General features: G+C 45.5%; 2 protein-coding genes across 2 annotated transcripts; one reads left to right on the top strand and one right to left on the bottom strand.

The window, feature by feature from the left end:
* Positions 1-1214: 1214 nt before the first annotated feature.
* Positions 1215-8054, bottom strand: LOC129596549 (uncharacterized). Its single transcript, XM_055493865.1, has 5 exons — positions 7266-8054; positions 6208-6652; positions 1729-1937; positions 1507-1644; positions 1215-1445 (listed from the first exon to the last, which is right to left on the bottom strand). Exons 1-5 carry the CDS (start codon positions 7857-7859, stop codon positions 1293-1295), a joined length of 1539 nt encoding a protein of 512 aa, XP_055349840.1. The 5' UTR covers positions 7860-8054; the 3' UTR covers positions 1215-1292.
* Positions 8055-8296: 242 nt separating this feature from the next.
* Positions 8297-10473, top strand: LOC129596578 (uncharacterized). Its single transcript, XM_055493906.1, has 2 exons — positions 8297-9080; positions 9682-10473. Exons 1-2 carry the CDS (start codon positions 8481-8483, stop codon positions 10276-10278), a joined length of 1197 nt encoding a protein of 398 aa, XP_055349881.1. The 5' UTR covers positions 8297-8480; the 3' UTR covers positions 10279-10473.
* The last annotated feature ends 10437 nt before the right edge of the window (positions 10474-20910 follow it).

Here is a 20910-nt window from a genome sequence, read left to right as displayed (position 1 = left end):
GGAATGTTAATCTTGTGTTTCGGGTCCTGTCATGCTCGGTTCATACTTCGATCGCATATCGGATTAAAATTTTGCAGCAACCGTAAAAAAAAGTAAGAACGGGAGTCAGTTTTGCCCCAGAGCTTTTTGTTTCAGTTCTTCGAATTATAAATGCAAGCACTTACAAGGAAATTGTTATAATTTGTTGCCAATTGTGATATACCTAGACCCTAGTTGAAGTTGTGAAACAGAATATCACCAGCCACCCGCGGAAAAGCTTCTCTTGGAAAAACCAGCGTTTTCGTATTTTTAGCTGTTTCTGTTGTGTTTAGCTGTTTGTAAATATTGGATTTTCGTATTGTATGCGAGTCTCTTAAAGTGCAAGCTCTGTTGTACAAAAACTGCATTAAGGTCACCGGTTCGATCTGCTTCTAGGCTATAGCCGCTTCAGCGAGTAGAGCTCACGGTCAACCGTATTCCAATCAACCTTTTAAGGGATTTGGCCCGGTACATAGCACCATGCACTTTGGTGTACATACGCGGGAACATTCGCTTTCGCGCACTTCCAAACACTTTTTTGGGTTGCTTGTTGACATTGTGTAGCCAAATGATTTGTAGACATAGGCGTGAAATCCGTTTTTGCGCGCAACATCCGGTTCGGGAGTTATGGCTGCTGCAAAATTCCAAAAAGTTTAAATGCGTTCAGGTGTACCAAAAGTCTCATTATGGACCGATCCCTTTCAAATTTTGCACGTAAATGCACATAAGCATGAAGATCGTTCTGACACGGAACCAGACTTCCACGATTTTTTTAAAATTTTAAAATCTTTGAAATTCATTTTAAAATTTTAAAAACATGCTATAACAGTGGATCGGTGTAAGAACGATCTTCCTGGCTATGCGCATTTACGTGCAAAATTTGAAAGGGATCGGTCCATAATGAGACTTTTGGTACACCTGAATGCATTTAAGCTTTTTGGAATTTCCTAACAGCCATAACTCCCGAACCGGATGTTACGCGCAAAAACGGATGTCACGCCTATGTATACAAGTCTTTTGGCTACAAAATACCATAACACAATGCAAAAAACTGTTTGGGAGTGCGCGACAGCGAAAGTTCCCATGGATGTACACGAATTTGGTGCTATGTACCGGGCCAAATCCCTTAAGCTATGTAACAGTGGCTGTTTTTCCACCCTTACTTTTCCGGCTCATGTAAACATATCACTGCGAGTTTATTTCCCTTTGTAACAACCTTAAAGCTGAGTAAATATTTCACGTAAAGAGAATTCGCATGCAACATGTTCAGGAAATCAGTAATGTGTATCGATGCCATCGCTCAAGGCGGCAGCCGTCAGCGTGGTCAGCTGTGTGGCATCCAACTCGCTAATGATCGACAGGCTCCACTGCCACTGGCGGTAGGGCGTGGACGCGCGGGGATCCGGGCTCTGGTAGTAATTCAGCGCCTGCCAAAACACCCAAGCTCTTCATTTTCTTTAACTCCATCGATATTACTGTTTTTCTCACCTTCACAATTTTCCGGTCAAGGTCCTTGATGCGCTTCTGCCGAATGCATTCAGCAATCCATCGCGTCACAGCCGCTCGATTGAACGGTTTGCGGAGAACGAGATTCTTCTCGAAGAGATCCCACAACTGCAGCTTCACCTAAGATGGAAATCATTAGTATTTCGTTTAATTTCTATTTTATGCTAACAGAGAAAATACGCGGAAAGTCAGCTTTAACCTCACCTGCTCAATGGACGCAACGCTGAAGGAATAGTGCGCGATCGCTGCCTTGACATTGTGATCGAAGAGACGACACTTCCGCCACACCACCCGCTCGCAGCACACCGCACGCTGCACCACCAAGGCAGCCACGCGGTGCACGACGTCCCGGATAAAATCCCCCTCATCGCCGAAACCGCATTCGTAGAAGACCAGCGCCGGTATGCGGTTGCCTGGAAAGCCAGACAGTTTTGGGACGTTTTTGAAATACTTTACAGTGAAATTGAAAGGAAATTAAATAATATTAAATTAAAATAATGATGTTATGCAATTCATCTGAATATTTTTCTAAATTAAGGAGAGAAAGTAAATGGAAAATCAACAGGAGCAAGATTGTGGTTGAGTCGGTAGCTGAGCTATGTTGAGCACTAAGTCCATTAAAATTGGAGAAATCTCACGTAGATGCTTTGATGTGGCTAAATTTTTCTGCGTTAGAGAGTTTGACAGAAGAACGAACAATAAACAACCGATTAGGCAAATTATTTTACAATGAAGTTTCCTTAACATTGCGCATTCATAAATTAACATTTCTTAACAACAACAATATCTTAGTTATTTATAGAAGGTCAGAACTTTAGAAAATCAAAACGTGAAACATCAGAACACCAGAACGTAGAACATTAAAACCTTAGCACGTTTTTATGTCTTATAAAATACGACTACGAAAGCGTATATAGCTATACGATATAGCTATACGATAAATAAATCACATTTTCCAACACCTTCTTAATTATCCAAAAGATTCATAATTTCCCCTATGCTTATGTATCCTTTGAAAATATTCATAATTTCCAGTACTTATGTGCCGAGCGCGAGGCTACCTTGCTTACATTTGCAGCTATTTATATTGATTAAACGCGATTACATTTGAAAATCGAAAAAAAACAAGACATTTTTGCCCTCCGGATATAAATTCAATCAAGATCTCAATTCGTCAGCTTGCGCGGCGTGGGATCCCGCGGTTATTGGTGTGGATCTCAGGTGTGACAAAGTTTAAGCAGCTATCCTCGCAAGTCACATCCCATGCCAGGCACGTACCGCTTTTCCAAGCAAAGGCAGCGCAGCCGTGAAGACGATGGCCTGATGTATGGAACGTTTGCCGGAGTTCCAGCTTCAGTTGTAGCGGAACACCAAAATTCTTGTCGGCGAACAAACCGTCTTTGTGGTCTCCCAATGCTGCACCGTACCGGTGACTTTGGAGGAATACAAGAGCCACGACACGTTCTTTGTCCAACCGACGCCAACGGACGTGCAAGTCTTACTTGGGCGCGACTGCCTCCACTCCAAGTTGCACGGATGCCGGATGACACTAACGACCTGCATACGATACTATACTGTTTATCACGCCGCGACGTAGGACCGTAGGTATCACCCAAGAGAAAAAGAAGCCGGGATTACCGTTTGCATCCATAGGCTTGTGGCATTTTGCACACAAAAGCGGTTCAGAATGTTGCGCGAAATTTCAACCCGACCGATACCTTTACCGTATCGTCATCCTGAGTGTCACCGGTGTGTGCCGAGGGCAAGGCATTCAGCTGTAAGCCGGCTTCCGGAACGGGCTGAGTCAAGATGCGGAGTGCCTCGACGCCAAAACGACTGGGATGGCTAATTCTTCCGCTCGACGTATACCAATTGCCGCTTCTCTCTAGGAGTGCCGCCTGCCGCCAGCATCAGTAGCAGTCATTGTTACTGCATACATTGCAGAAAAACCGAAAACAGATGCGCATGACTTCGTCCAGCTGGTACAGCTGCTGCGGTTGCTTCCAGGCGTAGCAGCGGCGCAGCATACAAACAATTCTGGCGCTCCAAAATAAAACTTTTCAAAACTGCAGGCCAACTGTAGTACTGGGGTTATTTTCGGCAACTGCAGGGTCAGTGGCGTCGTGGAGAACCTGAGCTCTTAACAGCATGAAACCGCCGTTTATCAAGATGTGGACATCGGTTTAATACGCACTGACGTTCCTTTCCCCTGTTCTACCTGAAACGTAAAGCTCGTCGTTCATCACAAGGCAAACTGGCAAAGGCGTTTACCGCAGTCGCAGGTTTACCGCCCGGCGGGTACAGCGGGTCCCCCTGCTGCAATACCGACTCAGATGGCATTACAAGCCATTCAACAAATAATGAGGAATAATCGCCATAATCTTTTGGGAAGGAAACACCGGCGTTCCGTGGAGGCGCTGTCGAACGAATTTTAAAATCAGCCTTTCGAATCGGCGGTGAAATCCACTAAATCGGAGGCAATTATGCTTCTCGCTGCCTGACGACGTAGGGTTGTTGGCCGTTCGTCCTACCACTCCCGGGCGAAGGCCGCCACTTTTCTTTCTAAGAGCAAGCAGATTGATCTTATCTCAAATAGGATGTTTCAATCTACTTTCAGAATCAAAGCGGCAGCAAGGCCTTTATAAAGGGAGATAGAACGCTCGTTGAACAGTTGTAGGAGCTGCGGAAGTAAGCCAAAGTCCAGATGTTGAGCCGCGGGGAAAAATATGGATCACCGAAAACAAGGCGTCGAATCCGGAGATGGCGTCGAATCTGCGGATGTGACCAGAGAAGTCGTGGTCGCGGTAATGGCATTCCGGGTGATTTTCTCGTAGCTGCTCCCTTAGAGTTAGCTGCGGGATCCGTAGGAGGTGGTAGCGGCGTGGGATCGGCTGGACGCGATGGTAAGTTCTCCTCTGCAAAATGGCTGTTTCAAAACGAGCAGGGCTCCTTATCGATACTCCCAATGAAGACCGACTGACCTTACTATCGGGTGGCTCGTGGATGCCTGCGGGACAAGGCCGCCGGGCACAACCCGGCAACAGACTAAAGCTTCATGCGGGCCCCCTCCTGCGGCGCAGCCCTCGAATCGCGTTTATATCCTTCAGAGCAAGAGGGTGCAAACCACGGTGCGACTGGCACAGGGAAATTGAACGCCAGTAGAAATCCAGCGAGAAACGCGGGATCCATCACAAAATCATGTGCATCAAAACACTTGGAAACTTAAGGAACAAAACGCACTCTGACGATATGACAAATTTCTGTACGTCTACACATGACGAAACCAATGGTTGATCAATCTCGAAATGAATGACATCGGACTTTTTAATCAAATAAAATCATTCATTTATAACCGATTCAAATTCCTGACCAGCCGATTGATTTCGAAAAAAAATTAAAAATTGCAAGATGAATTGCCAATACCTAAAAAACCAGGTATACCAAAGTAAATTGAAAGAAATGCTTGTACTATTATTTACTGATCGAATTATGATCATTTTCAAGAGTTATCCCTTACGAATTTATGAAACCGACAATTATTACACCGGCGTTTCATCACTTCTCGGTTGTAGAACTTTTTCAGAATTATTATAATTCTTTTTATTGCAACAATAGAAGCAAAACACAATTAATGCCTAAAGGTGACTTTAATCAGCCACATATTGAAAATTATTTTCGTTAATTTTTTAATTTTTAAACTTTCTTGTGTTCATTTAAAAATAAAAAGTTGATTTGAAAATTCAGTTTTCACCTCGAGAATTTTTTGTCAATTTTAAATCAGTTAAATTGTTTATAAATAAATTCCGCGAGCAGTAACTGTTTTGGGATAACTTAAGGGAAATGGCCCGGTACATGGTGCCAAAAATGGATACGTACACTAAAACTTCCGCTTCCGCGGACTCCGTATCATTTTTTTGTAATACTTTATGCCTTTCTAAAGCTAAGTGATTTGTAAACATTGTTCTGAAAACCGTTTGGGCGCGCAACATCCGGTTGCCGAGATATGGCATACCAAAATGGGTGAAAAGTTTAAGTGCATTATGTGTACCAAAAGTCTGGTTATTACCCGGTCTTCTTGAAACTTTGCTGCAAAAGACACATGACCATAAAGTCGAAAGTGAACGGATATCAGACTCATAGCATGTGTTTCAGATTTTAAAATGAATTTCAAAAGTTTCAAAATTCATTTTAAAATTATGGGAAAATGCTTTGAACCTAAAATTGGTTCACTTTCGACTTCATGGTCATTTGTCTTTTGCCACAAAGTTTCAAGAAGATCGGATGATAACCAGACTTTTGCTACACAACAATGCATTTAAACTTTGCACCCATTTTAGTACGGTACATCTCGGCAATCAGATATTGCGAGCGCAAACGGTTTTCAGAACAATTTATACAAATCATTCAGCTATAGAATGATCTAAAGTATTACAAAAAAGTGATTCGGAGTGCGCGAAAGCGACAGTTTTAGTGTATATATTGGGCATTATATCCCATTTTTAACGCCATGTATGTACCGGGCCATTTTCTTTAAAACCCCAAAAAAGATTAAAAATTAATTTGAAAATTATATTTTCATCTGGAGACGTAGCTAATACTCCAAGCCGCGTTAATTTAAGAAACAATTTCATCTGACGCTTGAGATGTATGGGACCGTCCGAAAATTGCGGTTCTTACCCGTACCTGTCAAGATATGCGTGACCAGTTTGGTGATTTCCGTGCAGCGATGCAGGTCCACATGCGTGATAATCGCCATCTTGGTGCGACCGTTGAGACACTTGAGCAGCGCGGCCGCCATCCAGTACAGCCCGTCCTCGGAGAAATGCACCGTCCCGTACTTGCCCACCTCGTTGGCCGACACGCGGACGTCCGGGAAGTGGGCCTCCGTGGTGAGGAGATCGTTCCACAGGGGACTGACGCGGCGACAGCGGAAGCGCCCGACCGAGTCCAGGGCGCCGAGGACCTCCAGCAGCAGCACCGCCGGCAGCGGCAGCGCGACGGCGGGGTCGTCGGGAGTGCCGGGGTCCGTGGGGGGTGCGTCGAACATTGAGTGGAGGATCTCGTGGAGCAGTGCGCGGGAGATGCCGCGGCGGGTGTTCGGCGGTCCCGGCATTTCGTACGAGTCATCCTGTACGAAAAATAAATGGAGTTACCGATCAGACTAATAATGATTTTCAAAATTCAATAAAAGGTAATTCAATTCAATAAGAAAATTCAATAAAAACTTCTGAAAATTGAGCTAAAACGACTAAAATCCAAACATAAGACCAACTTTAGAGGATAACATAATTTCACAAGGGAAAAATTGAAAATGAAAATTGAAAAATATTAATAAACCGGTTTAAAATAATTCGGAAAAAAAGAAAATGGAACACCTGAAACTTCAGAAAAAATAAATACCAAATAAAGTTTCAACTAAAAATAAGCTCTCGAAAAGGATAATGTAAAAAAGCTATAAATAAATAACAAACTAATTTCAGACCACAAATCCAAACACCGCCCAATGTAAAATTAATTTGACGACTAAATACAAAAATTCCAAATTCCATTTAACGCCAGATTCTAGAAACAATTCCAAACGAAAAACGCAAATTTAAAAAAAAATATAAATTAAACAATTTAAACACGACAAAAATAATCGAATATTTTTTCTCCTGGAAAAAATATTCTCTTGCTAACGCGAATTTCTTCTTCGTTAAGCTGCCGTGAATATTTATATATTTGTTGGATTAGTAACTTACCAGTCGCTTGACAGACAATGGAACGGACTTCTGTCGCTGCAGATACGAGAACGTCTGATCGTTCACCACGGTACACCGCACCTGGAAGCGTCGCTGTACTTCCTCCGGGAACCCCTCCCCCAGCTCTTTGGCCCAGTACGGCAGGGCACACCCTCGCACCACAAAATCCCCCGCTAACACCCTGCGCTTCTCAGCCTCCCCCTCCGCGGGCGCCGGGCGCACCTGCTCCGCGGGGACCAACTCCCGGGCACCCCCATGGGGCAGCTGCACCTCCACGAGCTGCACATCATCCGGATCGTAGTTCCCCATGGACAGTATGGTCCCCGGGTACCAGATCCACGGGGCAGCGGGATGACGGCGTAACAGGACCTCCACGGGGTCGTCCTCGGTCGGGGACCAGTAGGTGTGGGTGTTGCAGTGGAAGATGGATCCGAAGGCGACGAATTCGGCGCGCTGGGTGGGTGTGCGGAAATCGATGAGCAGGCCGCCCGCGGCGGTGTTGATGACGTCGCCGTGCTGCAGCTGGTTGTTGATGAGGACGTCGACGGCGTTCCAGGCCCATACGGGGTGGGTCGCGTCCCCGTAGATTAACATAGCCAAAGAATGCGAAGGAACGGCTCGATGAGATACGCTGCGCTATCGCAATCAGGCTTCTCAGATAACGCTGATGGGTCTAACAAGTATTCCAGAAGGATGATAATCAAAACATTTAACAATCTTACCACGAATTTGATAAGACTAAGGAGATATCATGACAGTGGAAAAAATTATAGAGAGCAAAACACGAAAACCACGAGCATACAGCGCAGCAAAAATTTACTTATAAACATGAAAGAACGTGCACGGTTTCTGAACGATAACTGCCATTAAACAGCGGTTGCCCATGAGACAAGTTCAACAGGTTACTGCGAATTTGCATCGCAAGCTGCTGCCCCACGGAGAACCGCCTTGCGACGGCAGTTTTTAATTAAAACTCAATTCACTTTAGCAACAAGTACTAGTAGTAGTGGGCCTAGTGGCTATACTTTAATTTTGAACTCTTCTGATCAGGAATTCATGATGACAACAAATTTTCCATAGAAGTAGTTTTTTACTCGTGCCGTTTGTTATTAGACATGTTCAGCGTCTTTAATCAAAATCTGTCTCGAGCGACTGGCAATACTCGATAATTAACAGACGAATACTTTACAGTGTAAGACCAGTAGAAATTCCACGATGGCCATGTACGGCGAGGAGGGCTCGGTGCACGGTTGGAACGCCGTGGACGTTCGCGTCGACGATCACCTACAGCACGGCGACGTCATCAACGTGGCGCCGGGCGGATTGATCATTGATTTCCGCTGTGCCAAGCAGCGTGCGCTGTTTGTCGAATTCGACCGGGTATACCACAGCCCCCACTCCACGCAGCACAGCTTTCAACCCGAAAAGCAGGCACTGCTGCGCCGCTATCCGGACGGTGCCTGGATCTGGTACACCGGGCGAGTGGTAAACATGTGGCGCTTCAGCAGCGACAGCGCGCAACTCCTGGATGTCGAGCTGCCCGCGGGTGCCGTCCGCCAGGTGGTCCATTTTCACCAAGTCCGCACCATTCCGTCAGAGGCGGACTGGGAGGAGCTACGCGTCGGGAACGATGACTTTGTTATTCGCTCGTGCCAGTTACCCGCGGCTTTCTTGGCCGAGGGTTCGGAGTTGCGCCGGGAGCTCTTCCAGTGCCGATTGAACTACCGATACCAGGTGGTGTGCACCTCGGTACTCAGCCAGACCGTCGTGTATCTGCAGCGTCAAAATAAGGCTCCTTTGACTGCTGATCAAGTGGTAAGACTTTTGCTGATTATTAAATAGTTCGTGATGATAATGATACCGTTCAAACCGAATTAACACCCCTATGGTGCAAATAACTCCCTCCCGCAAGTATTTATTTAAAATTATTCTGTTGCATTTTTCAAATAATTGATTAATAATAATTTAATTTGATAATTTCTGCACGCGTGAAATTATTCAATTAAATATTTTTAAAATATACAGTTTTCTTTCAAGCCATTTTGAATGCTCGAAGCTCGGACGGATTCTCCTAAACGATTTGAAGTTTGGAGTGTGATGCAAATAAAACATATTTCCAGTACGTAACCAACACTGACAACATTGTATTGGTTAGTGCTGAAGTTTTGTAAAAAAAAGGGAATTAATCACAACAGCAAGATTTTTCTTAATTATTCGTTCGATCCATAATCTCGAATGCGGAAAGCGCGATACCCGGTTGAATTTCGATCTAAAGCTAGACGTTGGCGAAGAAATTTGAGTACGCTTAGCCTACAAGGCTCTTAAGCCGATTTTTCTCATTTAAACTGTTGCAGATTTTCCCCAGGACCCTAGAGTCTCAAAAGCTAGTGCAGCAAAAACCGATTGATTCTTGTAGGATGGAATATTCAAACAGGTGAAGAAAGAAGAGAGACGTCGACGCCCAAGAGATACTGCGCATCTGCAGTTGGTACTCCGTCAGCGGGCGGATGTAGCTAATAAACCGCGAAAAACTTCGGGTGGAGCTGGAGCGGCTAGTCTGCCGCTGCCGGCTGAGCTGCTGGTGGAGATCTTCCAGTCGCTGGACTCCATTGGGCGCGTCCGCTGTCGGCGTGTCTGTCCGCTGTGGAACGACATTCTCACCACGGAAGCCTACTTTCCCGATGTGCGTGTATCCGCCGGTCACCCGGATTACGGCGTTCTGACGTTTGCGGGTCCGGGTATCTACTGGGCAGGGGCCTGCTTGCTCCGATGTGTCAGCAGTCGCACCAAGATGGTGATTATCTCGTCTGTCGGATTATATCAGTGCGTGGAATTGACGGCTCTCCTGGGTATGCTCCTCGAACCGGTCAAGATCCCCCCTGGTGGTGTTCTACGACTGCGAGTTCGGCGAGGAGTTGTCCGGTATCCGGGGTGTCATGGACTGCGCTGTTCGAACGTTCGGCGAGGGGTCGGCGTGCGAGCGGGTGGTGTGGAAGAAATGCGATATGTATGATCGCAATTTAAAGTTGAAAGCGGCGGTAGCACAGCACGCATTCACTGCCCTGTCGGGGGACGCGTTGGAGGGTGAGTTGTGCGATGTCTTCGAGCAGCATCTCGTCCTGACGAAGCCGTTGAATCAGCCGGCTTTAGCGACATCGATTGCCGACTGCATCGCTCACCGATCCAGCGAACTAACGGAAGAACAGATTGTGAAGGCAGGTCGATCGTTGTCGCATAATTGTTCGTCGCATACTTTTCTCATTTCGGACGTTTTCACTATACTTTATGGACTCGCGTACCGAACACCAGAGACGCGATATAACGTTCCGCGTTGTTACACACGACGAAAACTTTTTTAAAACTCGGTTACGTGATAATTTGTGTTTCTTATATAATGCTTGTACACGAGTTTCGTAAAAATTGTTCAAGTTTTCTAATGTGGAACAGCGCAGAGAATATCTGTCTGGTTTTCGGTACGTGAGTCCGTATTGTGGGGGCGTCGGGAATGGGGTAAGTAAATTCCGAAGTATAATTGCTTGTCCTTTATTATCAAGAGCTGATTAGGGGCTTCGGCATCTGGTATTAACTATAACGATTTTAATTGTCCTCTGATGAGTGTGATTTTGCAGGCGTTGAATGAGTACCAGCGCGTGGATCCGCGGCCGGCAACTCATTACCGCATTCGCAAGTGGGCGCCGGCTGCGCTGGCCGGTCTGGACGCCAGTAAGCTGACCACCCTGACGGCGGTCGTCTTGAGCGAAGGGATTGAGATCGAGGACATTGAGGATTCGAGTAGCGATGATAGTGATTACTCTGATTAGCTGGGCACTGGATGCTTACCTTGAAATGGTTTCTGCTTTAGTTTTGCTTTTTTTAGCGTTATCTGCGTGCTGTATCTACGAGTAGGTGATAGTAGAAGGATGGTGACAATAACGATGCTTCCTGTGTTTTCTTTGGTAGAGCTTTTTAGTGCTTTTTAGTGAACGCGGTCGTTAGATTTTTTCGTCATTTTAGCCGGCGCGGATTATACTGCAACAGTCGCCTATCTGGCTACTGTTCTAGTGGGTTGACGATCAGTCTTTACCACGAATCCACGATTATGCGGCTGTTATGTAATGTAAGGTTGGTACGGCCGTAAGTGAAACGATCCGGTGTGGCTTTACAATTAATTAGATGGCACCGTGTCATGTATGAAACGAACGGCATAATCTTTTATTATGTCCGCTCGGGACAGCAGCAAACAACCAACTAAACACTAGACATGGCAACAATAACGGACAACAACAATACCGTTGCTACGGCACATTAGCCATAGGCCATTATCCATTTCACGAGATACTCGTACAATCTTTGTACGAGTACTACATACACTACACTCGCCCTTCACTTTTGAAAACCAAAAGTACAAACATTTCATGCACTTTGTACGTACGTGTTCATGCCTCATGCGCATCATCATTATGCAAAAGCATGTTAGTACGTAACTTATCATTGCAATAAAACTTTCGTACTTCCCTAGCAACCTTTGCTGGTCCTTACGAAAAGTTCGCCACTGCGCTCTTGTACGGTATGCCACTGCGTCCTTCACAGGCAACGCCCTTCGGCAGCTCCTGGCACTCTCCTTCCTTTCATGGAGGAACGTCCGACATTCACTTTCACTCCGCAGGTCACGCCCTTCATTGGCATCCTGTCGGGATAATTCCATTTCACTCTTCTCGCCCTTCGGATGGACAACCGCTTTCTTCTCGGTTCCATCTCTGGCTTCACTTTGAGGATAACTCTCTCCTCCATTGCTTCCTCCGGATGGCACTGGCCATTCATTACTCTGGCTTCCATCACGGGGTTCACTCGGCCTTTAGGATCGTCCTTCTGACCTTTCCTATTTCTGGCCTTCTTCCCAGTATATTTGACATCCGCTGTCCCGGATGGAGTGGTCTGCATCCTTCGCTGTCGCTCCGCTCGAGGTGTCGTTACTCTGGGCACATACGCCCCTCTGACACAAAGCTACATCCTTATCACGCCCTTGTCATGTATTGAACGAACGGCATAATCTTTTATTAGGGAATTTTAGATTTCACATGGTTCAGGCTCCGTCCACTAGAAACTACTGCGTCACATAAACAGTACGTTACCAGATTGAACAGCGTTTAAAATGCTTGTACGGATGCACACTTGCAGTGACGTACAGCTGAAAAATAAATCGAGTCGAGAGTGCCGAGAGCGTGACCAACCTGCTCTCGGGGAGGCGGTTAGAGCGCATAAAAAAGATCCACAGGCAGCATGCGCTGGCTTGTCGCTCAGCCATACGGCTGAGCCGTTGCACAGATCCACGCAAGGCAGGCAGTTTTTACGCGTCAGCCAACGACGTTGGGTTACGGCGCCTTACGTCGCGAACGGACGTAAATCGACCCGTAACGCTAACTTCTACCCGCAAGTGGAACTAGACGGAACTTGTTTTGTGAAATCTAAAATTCGCTATTATGTCCGCTCGGGACAGCAGCAAACAACCAACTAAACACTAGACATGGCAACAATAACGGACAACAACAATACCGTTGCTACGGCACATTAGCCATAGGCCATTATCCATTTCACGAGATACTCGTACGATCTTTGTACGAGTACTACATACACTACACACCGGTTGGGATGAGGCGATTCATCCCAAGCGGTCAAACGGAGCAACGCATACTCAACGCATAGCAAGGTTTCTTACTGCAAGAGAATCAGCAAGAACTCAGGCAAGAGTAGCGGCAAGAGAACCAAGCGTTCAAAGACTAAAGTGAAAATTCTTGACATCGAGAGAAAGCCGGTAAAAATCCATAGAAATGTGGAGAATCGTTATCAGACGTTATGAATCATAATGCAGTCAAACAACCAATCATTGATGTCAAATGACCATTACTATTCGAAACTGGGATTTGGGAACATTCAAGATGCTACCCTTCGAATTCAAATAAAGGAAACCTCACTACACCCGCTACAGGGCAACCAAGCGCCAAAGAAACCTTACGACAGCGGATTTCGATCCGAATTTTAATGTTATCTGCATTTGCAAGCGGAACTATGCCATCCGGGGAAAAACAGCGCAAAACATTATCAATTTTCTGAGCATTTCCGGTTGAAAATGTCTATACGATTTGCTGCAGCTGGTTGATTATTTCTGTTGGCACTCGGGGTCAAATCGCTACCGTTTTTTGCCACGGTTCGGCTTTTTTCCGGTTCCCGAGTTCGCGAACGCAGAGACAACTTGTCTATTCCTGATTCCAGCTTTGCAATGCCCAATTCGGCGGCGCTTTTGTCTTGCCCCCTTTGCGAACCGCCTTGCGACGGCAGTGGCGTTGACGGCACCCTGTAAAAGAAACTTGATCCAGAATTATATTATTTCGCTGCACTTTCGGTTTACTTAGCAGTTGGCCCAACTGAATTGGGCTCTTCGAATGAAAAAATGAATTTTTTGTTTTACATTTTTACTAAACTTCTGTAAATCGTCTGTATATCGTCAAATATCCACACTTCTTAATCTTCTCTTTTTTACTCGTTAGTAGAAAGACTGCCTTCCTTAGTGTGAATCCATCTCGAACGCTTGGCAGTAACCGCAGTAAACTAATTAAATTGCATGCTGTGAGCACGATGGCAATGTACAACGACGATGGTAGGGTGGACGACTGGAATGCCGTGGATGTCCACATCGACGGCCACCTGCAGCACGGCGACGTCATCAACCTGGCGCAGGGCGGCCTGATTATCGATTTCCGCTGTGCCAACCAGCGCTGCGCAGTTTGTCGAATACGGACGGGTGTTTCATTGCCCCTCCACTGTGCAGTACCCCTTTGCCGCCACGCACCATGGCGGTGAACCAGACAAACAGGCCCTGCTGCGCCGCTATCCGGACGGCGCCTGGATCTGGTACCCCGGGCGGGTGGTCGCGCAGTGGCCCTTCAGCACCCACAGTGCTCAACTGCTGGATGTGCAACTGCCCCAAGGCACCGTCCGCCAGGTGGTCCCGTGTCAGCAAGTACGCGGTACGCCTTCGGAGGCGGACTTCCAAGAACGCCGCGTGCAGCAGCATGCACTTGTTATTCGTTTGTGTCCACTCCCCGCCGCATTCTGGTCGGACGGCTCGTCCCAGCTGCGCCGGGAGATCTTCAAATGCCGATTAAACTCCCGATGCCATGTGGTGTGCACGCTTCTGAGCCAGCATTTTTTATATTTGCAACGTCAGATGGCGACTCCATTGGCTGCCAATCAAGCGGTAACAGTTTGTCATACTTTCCTCAGATTTTTTCATCTTCGTGATGAGATGATAAGACACGAATTCGCACCCTTAGGGGGCAAATAGTTCGAGCGCCCGGAGGGGGGCCTTTTTGGGGGTGGCAAATGCAATAATTTTTAAACCTTAAGCTTTGGAGTGGTGCTTTTTTCTAGGGTTAAAATTTAAACAGTTCTTGGACATTTTGAAATCGTTTGAAATTAAATTCGAAATCAGAAAATGTAATGTTCTGAATATTTTTTGCTACACACATTAGAGCCCTGCAACGGATTGGTAAATCCGAACCGCTCCGCATCCACTCCGATTTTCGGAGCGGTTTGGACGGGTTTTCGTTAACAAACTTCGGATTAGGAGTGGTTTCGGAGATTAGGCCGTTCTAAATGGACCGGTTTCGGATGCAGTTGTGAATCCGAATTATCCGTAATTATTATTTAAATTTTTAAAAATTTGTTTTGTCTGTGATTATTGCGTGCTCCCCATGCGTGGCGTTATGTAGCAAACAATAAGCAGTAAGAGCGGAAGTACAGTACTTATTCACCGTAAAGCGCTACCACCCTCACCCGAAGATTACCGACGCGCGCGCACGCCATGGTTGCCGCGTCGCATGTGCGCGGCACTGCGCGCATTTATTCAAGTCAAGTGTCAAAAACTGCTAAAACAAATACCAAGTATGTAGTTGTTTTCATCAATTTCTGCAACAGAAGCTTTTTATTTTTGTAATTCGCGATGTCAGAAGATGCGATCGAGATTTCCAGCGACGAAGATGCTTCAGCACCTAAGACTAGTTCAGGCAAAAAACGTTTGCATTCCTTTTCGGAGAAAGTGTATAAACGCGAAGATGTAGTAACTGGTTTGGACGGTGGCACCTTGTCGAAGGTGCAGGCCACCGGGGCCAGCAGACGTTCGCAGGTGTGGGAACATTTTATGGAAATCCATGAAGTTGGATCTGGCGATATTTTACCATACGTATACTGTGGCTCGTGCAAAGAGGTTTTCAAGCACATCTCGCGAAACGGCACTTCCCATTTATCCAGCCACATCAAGGACTCCTGCAGGCCAGTTGCTGTGAAGAGCCAACCAAAAATCACTTCCTTCGTTCAAAGTGGAAAAGCTCCAGTTGTTTCTGTTACTGCGAAGACAGTGGTCACGGAAAGCTGCGTTCGTTTTGTTGCAGAGGTAAGAAACGAAACGGTTCAAAATTTTAATTTAATTTGATTTTGCGCTCTGTACATTGTGTACAAACTTAAATTATTTTTAAATTTATTCAGTTAGAATTTTATATTTTATTGATTTCTGCATACTTAACGCCAATTTTATCATGGCCAATTGATGATACAATTACTGACAAGTTTTCATGTATTTTTTGCAGGACATGCGGTCGTTTGAGTCTGTGAAAGGGAACGGGTTTATTCGACTTATTCAAACAGCCATTGACATCGGCGACCAGTACGGAAAGGTTCTGCAGCCGAACTTTTGCTACATCCAACGACCGTGAGCCGAAATGTAGAGAGCACTGCAAAAAAGTTGAGAGCAGCCTTATTTCCAAAAATAGCTGAAATTCTGCGCACTGATGGTGGAGCCGTGTCTTTTGATTTTTTGACGGATCCCTGCAACAGCGTGCATTATATGGGAATGGCAGTTCACTATATCTCCGATTGGAACCTAATGGAGTATGTTGTTTTCGTTTCGTGCTATGATCCGTCGGTCCGAAAGACTGCCATAGATGTGAGAAAGTTTTTATCGGAGAAGCTTGCACTATTAGGCCTTAAAGAAAGCGACTGCAGTGAAGTGACGTTTGTCATCGACGCTGGGGCGAACATGGTCGCTGCACTTAAACTGGCAAACTACCCTACCCTTTCAAGGGTGCGATGCGCTGGACACTTGCTCAATCGGGTATCCAAGAACGCTGTGAAAAATATGCCGGAAGAGCACCAGATGGTCAACGAAGTTCTGCAAACGTCCAAAGCTCTTGTTCGACACATCAAAGCCACTACACTGCAACACATGCTGCCCCGTAAAGTGAAACAGGAGGTTGATACACGTTGGAACACTGTTATTGACATGCTGGACTCCTTGCTTTCTGTGTACGACGAGATTCAAGTAAGAAAATGTTTTCTTAACTACACGACAACCCAACTTGCGCAACGATTTATAATTGTAATCTGCTTCATCTAAGTAAGACAACTACGAGCGCTTTTTAGTAATGAATACGACTCGTACTGTAAGTACTTAAACTTAACAACGATGTCGTGGTTTATAAATACAAATACGTAACAAAACTTTATCATTGACGATTGCGGACTCGTACAGTCATTTTTCCAATCACAGTATACTGACAATGTCGTATGTCCGCCAGGATGCACTGTGATTGTCTAACGATTGTATAATTTTGCAGGTTTTGTTGGGCGAGCGAAAGGAGAATGAAATGCTGCCAGAACCGCGTGAATTTTTAGAGCAGTTATTTGAGCTTTTAAGACCGGTCGAACAAGCGACTGCAGAACTGTCAGCGAGCAAATTTCCCACTATGCATTTGGTACTCCCTTGGCGAAAAAAGCTGGAAAGCTTTTATATGGCAGCTGCTAATGATGATGAAGCGCCAGCAATTTCGGCCTTGCGAAAGATGATGTTGCGTTACCTACGAGAAAAATTTGTGATCGTGTACATTCATCAGATTGCGGCTTTTCTGAATCCTCGAATGCGCACGTAGAAAATGTTAACCGAAGCGGAAAAAAGAGCCGTACATGCACGCGTGAAAGCGTTACTGCCTGTGATGGGTTCTGGTTTAAGCAGCTTGCATTCTAAAAAACCGACTACAAGTAGAGCAAGCACGTTTGCTGACTTCGAAGATGATTTAGTACCTGATCAAGAAGACGACGAAATTGGATTATACTTAAAGACATCCGTGCCACCAAGTTCAGCTGACGACGATGAAAGATGGATACTTGATTTTTGGAAGAACAAAGAGACCGAACTGCCCAGAATGTCGAAACTGGCCAAGCAGATTCTTGCTGTACCGGCGACAAGTACTGCTTGTGAACGAACGTTTAGTTTAGCTGGGTTCATTATAGATGATCGTCGTAATAGTCTTAAGCCGGAAAAAGTTGATGATTTACTTTTCTTAAAGAGTTACTACGCTGATGCGTCGGCTGGTGTTACAGAAGACTTTCCCGAGTTTAGTAAATAAATTTAATAAAGTTTTTCGGAGTGGAGCGGAGTGGATTCGGATGGTAGAAAATATTTACGGATCGGAGTGGTCGGAGTAAGATTTTTAAAATTCGGAGTCGGATTGGATTTGGTAAAATATTTATAAGTTCCGATAGGAGTGGACTAAGTTTTCTAGTTTCTACTCCGTTGCAGGGCACTAACACACATAGAAATTAATTGGGCTAATTATTATTATTACGGCACAAGATCAATAATACAATAGTCTGGGACATATCGTTATTTTTTAGCAGTTGCTTATTTCCGCTGAATTTTATATAACGTCACTGTTTTAAGTTGATCATTTTTCCACCTCCGAACGTTTGACAAATAATTACTAAAACTAACGGTTTCATTAAAACCGTTTCAAATGCTCGGAGCTGGGTTATTTTTTGAAAATGGTTTACCTGTGTTTGAATTTATATTATGAGATTATCGTGGTCACGGGAACAGAAACCGGAAGCGTCGCACACACTGGTGTCCGTTCTGTTTTTCAACGTTACGAGTATACAAGCTGGTTGCTGATATACCGCACAGTACATTCATGATATTAGTAAGTTACTGCACCTAAACATCTGCTAAACAAGGGAATTGGTGACCTGGGTGCTTTTTACACTCATAGATCAGGTAGTAAGACAATGGTCATAGTTCACAAGGAGATGACACATTATGAGTGTAAATTATATTGGTAATATCATTATTTTCTGACAACCTGGAACTTTGAAATATAATTCGACAGAAGTTGTGAGCTGAACCGAACACTGTCTACCTTGTATTAATCCTCCACGTAGGACGGCATATACAACCTGGCAAAGAGAGACGAGGAAAGCGGTGGACCCGCTGACGATACGGCGTTACTGCAGTTGCTGCTCCGTCAGCGGACGGATCCAGCTGATAAACAGCGAAAGATTTCCGGTGGAGCTGGGCTAGTTAGTCTACCGCTGCCGGCTGAGCTGCTGGTGGAGGTGTTCCAGTCGATGGACTCTAACGAACGAATCCGCTGTCGGCGTGTGTGTCTATTATGGAACGCCACCTCTCCAGGGACGGATATTTTCCCAATGTGCGAGTATCTAGCGACCGTCCGGATTATGGTGTTCTGACGTTTTCGTGTGCGGGTATCTACTGGGCAGCGGCTTGCTTGAGCGGGTAGGGTTGGAATCACCACTTCCAGCGGTTCATATTCCCTGCTTCAAATCAGATCGTTTCGAAATCAAAAGATTCAACTTTCACAGTCACTCTATCGATCGTCCAACTACCGTGGCTCATGCCATCCTCTCAGATAAAATTCGTTGGAAAGAAACTGTTAAAAAGATGTAAAAATACGCGACACGATCATCACGATGTACAAAATCTTCGGAAAATAATTTTAAAAATTCTTTTTTCCCTATTTCTAATTTCATTTCAAATCATTTGCAAAGCGAGTCACAACCGTGTGAATCCCTGTGCTTCCATTGTCAGGTATCTCAGCACCCGCACCAAAATGGTGATTATCATGTCTTCCGGATTATATAAATGCGTGGAACTGGCCGCTTTTATCGGTATGCTCCGCGGACCGACCAAGATACCCTTGGTGGTGTTTTACGACTGCGGGTTGGGCGACGAATTCGACGGTATCCGCGGTGTCATGAAGAACGCGGTTAGAACGTTCGGCGCGGGGTCAACGTTCGAGCGGGTGGTGTGGAGGGACTGCGACATGTATGATCGCAATTTGAAGGTGAAGGCCGCGGTAGCGCAGTACTCCTTCACTGCCCTGTCGGGGACGAGTTGGAGAGTGGGCTGTGGGATGTCTTTGAGGAGCATCTGGTCCTGACGAAGCCGCTAGATTGCCCGGATTTAGCGACATCGATTGCCGACTGCATCGCTCATCGTTGCGAACTTACGCAAGAACGGATTGTGAAGGTTAGTCCATTGACCTTATTAATTTTCACAAATTTGGACATTTTTTTGCAACCTGGGTATATTCACAATATGGATTTAGTTCTTCTGATAAGAAATTTAATGGGCACAAGCCGCCCAGAAAACAATGATTGCAGGCGCCGGTACACTTCTTGATAGTCCAAATTGAACATTAAAAAACAACCAAAATCTCTATCTTCTCTTGGGTTAAAATGTAACGTGCTCGAAACAGCCGCCGCATTTCCTTAACAACGGCGGGACTAAAACACTGCTTAAGGAAAGCAGTAGAACGCGCTGCTGCAGTTAAGTCTCGAATTTTATGGCCCATGAAATGCAACAGTTCACTCAGAGCGGGCCCGGCCAAATAAATGCTTTTGATTATCCATTGATGATTGTGATTTTGCAGGCGTTGAATGAGTACCAGCGTGTCGATCCGCGCCTGTCCACTCATTACCGCGATCGCTGGTGGACGGTGGCTTTGATTGGAGATCTGGACACCAGGAAGTTGACCACAATGACGGCAGCAGTCTTCAGCGAAGGGATTGACATCCTGGATAGTGAGGATACCAATAGCGATGATAGTGCTTACTGATTAGTTAGTTATTGGGCCGCAATGGAAGTATCTCGAGATTGTTTCTCTCGCAGATTTGTTTTATTAAAAGTTGTCTGCGTACTGTAACTGCGAGTGTATTGTATGATAGTGGAATGATGGTGGCGATCATGATGTTTTCCGATAATGTTGCCAAATGTTTCTGATGACCTCACGATAATCTTTTCTTTGTTAGGGCTGATTGTAGTAAACGCATTTGTTACGTTTGGCTCAGCTTGTCGACGGGGAGTAGTACAATATATCTGTACTTGTACAGTTGTACCGTACAGTGAAACTTCTTTGTAATATTCAGAAAGCCTGGAACGGAGGGTGTATGTTGTAGAGGGGTGTATGTTATACAGAAGCACTGCCCCCAGGGGCACTGCCCTCAGGAACTCAGGGGCACAGCCCTCTCGGGGGTTACTTAACCAAAAAATTTACAAAATATCAGAGTATGGGCATTATTCGGTCTGAATGTTGGTTTTGCTGCCTTTTTGTATGCTTGGAGTGGAGGATCCGGTAATAAACAGGTTAAAAACAGATGCCGGAACTTTGTTTTAGAGACATCAAAATGGTTGTTTTTCACCATCCTAGCCGACCGTACGTTACGCAGGGGTTGAATAAGCTGGTAAAGCTGTTACCAGTTCCATAAAAGGTGTATGTTATAGCTGTAAAGGGTTGAATGT

This window comes from Paramacrobiotus metropolitanus, unplaced genomic scaffold (genome assembly GCF_019649055.1).
Source record: "Paramacrobiotus metropolitanus isolate TYO unplaced genomic scaffold, Prichtersi_v1.0 Parri_scaffold0000092, whole genome shotgun sequence".
Lineage (NCBI taxonomy): Eukaryota > Metazoa > Tardigrada > Eutardigrada > Parachela > Macrobiotidae > Paramacrobiotus > Paramacrobiotus metropolitanus.
The sequence above is the reverse complement of the archived record's forward strand: the minus strand, read 5'-3'. Positions and strand labels throughout refer to the sequence as shown.

What these genes read in the sequence shown, in the direction of transcription:
- LOC129596578 (XM_055493906.1), top strand. Translation starts at nt 8,481, where the DNA reads ATGGCCATGTACGGCGAGGAGGGCTCGGTGCACGGTTGGAACGCCGTG. An exon ending in CTTTGACTGCTGATCAAGTG is followed by an intron (nt 9,081 to 9,681) that starts GTAAGACTTTTG and finishes TGATTCTTGTAG; the next exon opens with GATGGAATATTCAAACAGGT.
- LOC129596549 (XM_055493865.1), bottom strand. Translation starts at nt 7,859, where the DNA reads ATGTTAATCTACGGGGACGCGACCCACCCCGTATGGGCCTGGAACGCC. An exon ending in GCGTTGCGTCCATTGAGCAG is followed by an intron (nt 1,645 to 1,728) that starts GTGAGGTTAAAG and finishes TTTCCATCTTAG; the next exon opens with GTGAAGCTGCAGTTGTGGGA. An exon ending in TTGACCGGAAAATTGTGAAG is followed by an intron (nt 1,446 to 1,506) that starts GTGAGAAAAACA and finishes GTGTTTTGGCAG; the next exon opens with GCGCTGAATTACTACCAGAG.